This window comes from Rhagoletis pomonella, unplaced genomic scaffold, assembly GCF_013731165.1.
Source record: "Rhagoletis pomonella isolate Grant_MI unplaced genomic scaffold, Rhpom_1.0 Rhpom_scaffold_00003, whole genome shotgun sequence".
NCBI lineage: Eukaryota > Metazoa > Arthropoda > Insecta > Diptera > Tephritidae > Rhagoletis > Rhagoletis pomonella.
In genome coordinates this window covers 12,402,191-12,408,398 of record NW_023458557.1, presented here as the reverse complement: position 1 = coordinate 12,408,398, position 6,208 = coordinate 12,402,191, and the positions used below count along the sequence as shown (strand labels likewise).

Sequence of the window (6,208 nt, the reverse complement as noted above, 5' to 3'; positions counted from 1 at the left end):
CCAAAAAAGGTGCCACTAGTTTTCATGCTTCCCATTTAGCAATAAAATAAGAACCACATTTCTAAAATAAAAGTGCACTGCTAAAATAAGATAAACCTGCTGTATAAACTTTGGGAATTAGAAAATTCTTGAAATATTACTATTTTTCAAAAGTGCCATTTTGGCACTTTGTGCCAAGTTGAAAGGATAAGTGCAAGTTGAACAAAAATAGGGACAAAAATGGCACGGTTTGAGTCAAATATGTCGATTAGCAGACTTTTTTTTAATACACAATAATCAGTAAAGTAATACCTATAGTAGGGATTACTCTCCAAAAATCAAAAATTTATTTATAAATAAATAGCGAGTATCTCAGATATCTGCCGTTTTCGTGTGAGGCACAAACTGAGCTTACTGAAAAAAGTATGCTCGCAGAAATACTAACCTGTTATTCTTTTTTCCTTGTCTTCCTCGACTTCCTCGACTTCGTACTGAATTTCTGGACAAACTGTTTTGGCTGCTTAATGAGTTCAGTGGAGGAATATTTGGATGTGATTTTATTATGCGCCCAGGTATATGGTCACTTAACACACGATCAGCGGCAAAAGCCTTCGGGTTTGCTGTATTGGGACTTAAAGCGATGCCAGTTACTACAACAGAGTTTGAATTTTGCGAATTTCCTGTTACAGAATTTAAATTTTGTCGTAAACTATTACTAATCATAACGCGAGAAGCGCCATCAAATCGATCTTTTAGATTATCGCCAATTACACGGAAACTTGCAAGTCGCATCCAACAAGTCTTTACCGTACAAGACCCAGACATTCCATGGCATTTGCATTCTTGCCGCATTTCAGCTTGCACGTGCTAAAAAATAGAAAAAATGTTTAATTTTTTCATGTTTAGTTTTTTTTATGCGAATTCTATACAATCATGTGTGAAATATTAATATCACAGAAACTTCTTTAAATATTGACTGCTCTTGCAAAATATACAAAAAAAATATCAAATTCGATTGTTGGACTATTTTCCGAAACCATAAAGTTTTTTCTTATAGCGGTCGCCCTTCATAAAAATACAACCACCGCTCAATGGCGCAGCGGGCCACTAAAGCTGGCAAAAACTCAAAATTTGAAAAGTTTTAAGCACTTTTTTATAGTTATGGTTCCTTTGATATTCCAGCCACAATAAACCAGCTCATTTTACCTCACTTCTTTCAACCCCTTCAATCACCAAGTTTTTTCCGCTAGAAGTGCAAGGTGAACTTTTCGATTTTTTGTCCTGACTTTGAGTATATCTGTGTTCGTATGGAATAGTAGCTTATGTCGAAAGGCTGACTTTATATAATACAGCATTCGCAGCATACGATTCGAATGACTCACTGGTGCCGAGCCGTTGAAGAACTTTTGGCAAATAAACGTGCAAGAAAAAGTTCCGATACCAGCAAGTCAATATTCTTATTAAACCTCATCAAAAAATTCCTTATCATTTAAAGAGTAAAGGGAATGCCGCATTATACTAAAGCTAGCTTCCCGACATAAGCTACTATTCCATACGAACAAAGATATATTTAATAAATTTTTGCAATGGAACCATAAACATCCAGTATTTAAAATGACGCCTGTTTAATTAGTTCGTGTCTCTGTCTCCGAATATAACTCAGAGCGAGATTATGCACCCGCGTCTCTAAAAGAATTAGAAAATTCGACGATGATGCTATTCTGTCTAATTGAAGATCCTGTACGTGAACGCGTAAACTTTAGCAATTGAAGATAAACAGTGTCAACCCTTTGCTTGCATTATAACATCATATGTGACACGTAAAGTTAAAAGGGACCTACGCTCAGAAAAAAAGATTTCGAGAAAAACGACTTTGAAGTTTACCAAGTTGATTTTGATGCTTCTGAACGTTTTAATAGATTGAAACTCGTTACTCGGGGGTTTTCGGGGTCGCTCATTACGAGTCCGATGTTAGTTTTCCAAAATTCAAAATGGCGGATGACTTTTAATTGATCGGAATCGCTTGAAACTCGTTACCCGGGGGTTTTTGGTGTCGCTGATTATGAATCCAATCTTGGTTTTTAAAAATTCAAAATGGCGGATCCAATATGGCGGAACAAATTTAAAATTTTGTTCGGATTCATGTGAAACTCAAAAATGTCATTGACACCGAAAACGAGGTCAGTGATTACGAATCCGATGTTCGAAAACCCCCGAATAACGAGTTTCAAGCGAATTTGATTAATTTCAGAATAGTTTGTCAGATTTGATTTTTTTGTACTTTTTTTTGTAAAAGTACCTAACTTTGAAGTGAAATTGTGAAAAACTAATGCAGCTAGTAAGCTGCGGTTTATTGCATTGGAAAGAGTGGTCCGTTTACTATAAGAGGCGATGAAAAGGTGAAAACCGATTTTTTCTGACCGTATCCTTTTTAACTTTACGTGTCACATATAATAATTTTTCATTAAATTTAATTCAATTGTTGTTGTGTCGATTCAGATGACGCCTTTGAAATTCAGCTTGCAACTCAGTTGTGGATACTGTTGCTCTTCGACCATGATACAATTTTCTATACTTTAATTTATTTATTTTATTTTTAAAACGAGATGTAGCCTTTGAATCGATGTTACTCATGATAATGCCACGTACAGGAGCTGTTGAGCGTATACGATCTCACCAAATGACCTCCTCATCGCACACGCAGAGACCAGAGTAAAATGGTCACGCTTTATCATTATGGTTTTATCAGGCTATCGAGGTTATCCTGCGATTGGTACCACCAGTGGAGAAATATTGTGGTTTTGTATTGATGCCGCTGCTTTTCTTATGATTTGTTCGCCAGTTTTGGGAAAAGCAGAGAATCTCAGCCATAAATGAGCACACAACACACGAACTTTTATCAGCTCATTGGCTATTCTGCAAAAATCGTTGGACAATGTGGTCCATTTGTGCTATATGGCAGTACACACTTACAAAATGTTCCTCTGTGATGCAGTAGCGGCCCTCTAATGCAGAGCTGGAGTATAATAACACAAACGGCAATAACGCAAATTTGTGTTATTTCCCAATTGAATGTGAAATAACACAAATTTGCTTTATTACATTTCTCGTTGAGCAATAAGACCAACTTTTATACTTAACAATTTGAGTAATAAAGCAAACTAGTGCACATATGTAGGTAGTCATCCAGTTACATTTGACAAAAAGTAGTAAATGAGCAAGTTAAATGGACGGATTTGTAAGTATTCAATTTTGAAAGTGCCCGGCGTCGCGGCGGTCCGCGTTCTCGCGCCGCCCCGCGCCGGTTTCGACGTCGTGCTCGCGTCCCCCGCCCCTCCCCTGCTTTCACAATTATATACTGGTGGCATTATAACCGTTTAGAAAAAGGAAAAATGATAAAATAACACTAGTTCACTTCTGAAACTGCTTTTTAATGTCCAAGTAATGGGAATTATTGTGTATGGTGTTATTGCATGCTGCATCCCACCCATAGTGGAATTTACCAGGTGCCACTGCTTTATTTGAAAATTTGCCTATAAAATGTGACTATAAGGCAGCCGAATGTCAGAAAATAAAGCGAGAAAGCCGTTTTATTACTTCATCTGTTTATTGCGACATGGTTCCATGCAAACATTTTAAGGCTTTCCAGCAATGTTTCTAACAACATATTAAAAAACATGCAGAAAAAATTGTGAATATTACTTTCTTCATATGAATTATATCACATTTTTTGTTTAATTCAAGGCCTATCAAACAGGTTTAGAGCATTTGAGCAAAAACAACATTTGCCTGTATTTTGTTGTTGCTTCTGGTATCGAAGGTGCCAAAAACTGTTCTGATTTTTTTCTTCTACATCAAAGCGTGCCATGCGAAATACGAAAAAGGTAAAAAATTTAAATTGAAAAAAATGAAAATTGTTGCAGCTTTCTTTCTTAGTAAATTGGTTCGCTTCTCGAAGCATTGATCCACCATCCTGTGCCAGGCCCAGTAATCAGCGGTTGTGCTGCTGAGTTGGGCGAGCTTTCCAAAAGCTTTTAATTTTTAATTTAATCGCTGGTTTTGTATGGAAAATGTTTCACATGGAAATAGATTTTAACAATTTAGAATTTTTGTGAGAAGAAATGTAAAATATTTGACATTTTCGAGAACAAATAATTTGAAAAAAAAATCAAATCAGCTGCTATACTGATATTACCTGTTCAATGTGCCTTGGTTTAATTGTATTTTTGGAATAAACAAAGTTCTTTTTCCTTCCAGTAAACTGTGTTTTTTTACAAATACTATAAATAAGCAATAGGAAATAAGGCAAAATTTGTTTTATTTCCAACCTTTGTTGGAAATAAAGCAAAACTCAGATTTTGGTATTATTTCCCATTTAAAAGTGAAACAAAGCAACCTTTGTTGGAAATAAAGCAAAACTGAGATTTGGGTATTATTTCCCATTTAAAAGTGAAATAAAGCAAATTTTGCGTTATTTCATTTTTATATCGTCACCTGAAATGGAAATGGACGTAATAAACATCATCGTTGAAATGCAAAAAGTCATAACTAATAAAAAATTCACAATTCACTTTTTAACCGACTTCCAAAAAAGGAGGAGGTTATCAGTTCGTCGTTCGTCAACCGATTTCGATAATTCTTTTTGCTTCGGAAAGGGAGTGTCTCAGAGGTGGTCCCATACTGGTTTAGATCTGATCTTTGGATCATGAAATATATATATATATATTATTTTTTTAAGCCGATTTTTTTTTGCTAAAAATTACTTGTTGATTGATATGATGGATTTCATCGAATTACAACTCCCCACATCATTTTATAAAAAAAATAAAATAAAATAAAATATTAGTCACGACATTTTGCATTTCATTTACGATGATGTTACGTCTTTTTGCATTTCAAGTGGAGTCCTACCGATTCCAATTTTTTTTCAGGTACCGACGCCGATGCCGATTCCATAAAAAATTATAAATAAATGTATTAATTCATAATATCAGTTAATTTAAAGGATGTAACAAACTCTCTTTGGCCGGGGTAGGACTCAGTCGGACCCGGAGTTCGTATACAAGAATATCCTCCGCGTTCTATATGTCGTCGCTGGCTTCCCAATGTGTGATCGTCTCCGGTGTCTTCAAATGCTGTTTTGGTGATGGAAATCACCACTCGCTGCCGATGGATACCGCCGCTGTTATCTATCGATTCACTTGGGAAGAACTAAGCAAGCCGCTGATGCTTTCGCTGCTCTTTTAAGCAAAGTCGGTCTAGCTGTACTCTGGCGTGATCGCAGGTCCGCTATCCTTTTTTTTCCGCTTTGCTCCGTATATATTTGGTTGGGTTTTCTTGCGCCGCGGCGGTGCTGGTACATAATTGTTGGCATTGTTAGTGTCGTTCGCTGTTGTTGACGAAGTACATAATCCGTTTACGGTTCGATTTGCTTGCTGCTATTCCGCTTTACATGCCATTTGTTTTTCTGCATATGAATATATTTATGTTTGTAGGTATCGGTCTATGTAGGAACCAGTGGCGTGATTTTGTTGTTTGTACTTGCTGCTATTCTGCTTTACATGTCCTTTGTTTTTCCGCATATGCATATATTTATGTTTGTGGGTTTCGGTCTATGTAGGAACCAGTGGCGTGATTTTTGTTGTTTAGAGGTGCAGAGTGTAGGTTTTCATTGTTATTTACCATCGATTAGGAGGGCGATGACGGTCAGCCAGTCGTTGGGAGGTTCTTTGTAGCTGGCGCAGAGGCGTGTGACGGTTACTCGCTCCTGCTCGTTCCCGAATATTATCTCTCGATTGTTGCTGTTCAACCTCTTTGTGATGTTGCTTTACTGGTGTAGCTTCCGGTGTTGGTTCGTCCTCGAACGGTGAAACGTAGGGCTTGATACTACTGATATGTATCCTTCTTTGACGGCTGGGGTTGTCTTGGGATGCCACCGAGGCGATTACTGGAGACATAAAACTCTCGATACGAAATGGTCCTTCAAATTTTGGGCCGAGTTTTGCAGAAAATCCATCTATCGCTTTCGACAAATGGTGGGCTTTGACCCAGACTAGTTCTCCGACTTCGAGTTTCCAAGGTCTTCTGCGAAGGTTGTAATATCGGGCCTGGTCCTGCGCTGATTTCTCGTAGCAGCGGCGCACTATTTTGAAGATTTCTTGGAGACGCAGGGCTTTATTCTACGGTGTCTCTGGGATGTGGGCTGTTCCAGGAGTTACTTCGTCGTACA

General features: G+C 37.4%; 1 protein-coding gene across 1 annotated transcript; it reads right to left on the bottom strand.

Annotated features, from left to right (window-relative positions):
- Positions 1-390: 390 nt before the first annotated feature.
- On the bottom strand, positions 391-5,936 carry LOC118736044 (protein wingless-like). The gene is made up of 3 exons (XM_036466152.1): positions 5,662-5,936; positions 2,953-2,995; positions 391-846 (listed from the first exon to the last, which is right to left on the bottom strand). Exons 1-3 carry the CDS (start codon positions 5,934-5,936, stop codon positions 391-393), a joined length of 774 nt encoding a protein of 257 aa, XP_036322045.1.
- Positions 5,937-6,208: the final 272 nt, after the last annotated feature.

What these genes read in the sequence shown, in the direction of transcription:
- LOC118736044 (XM_036466152.1), bottom strand. Translation starts at nt 5,936, where the DNA reads ATGTCTCCAGTAATCGCCTCGGTGGCATCCCAAGACAACCCCAGCCGT. An exon ending in CATCGCCCTCCTAATCGATG is followed by an intron (nt 2,996 to 5,661) that starts GTAAATAACAAT and finishes ATTATACTCCAG; the next exon opens with CTCTGCATTAGAGGGCCGCT. An exon ending in GCATCACAGAGGAACATTTT is followed by an intron (nt 847 to 2,952) that starts GTAAGTGTGTAC and finishes TCTATTTTTTAG; the next exon opens with CACGTGCAAGCTGAAATGCG.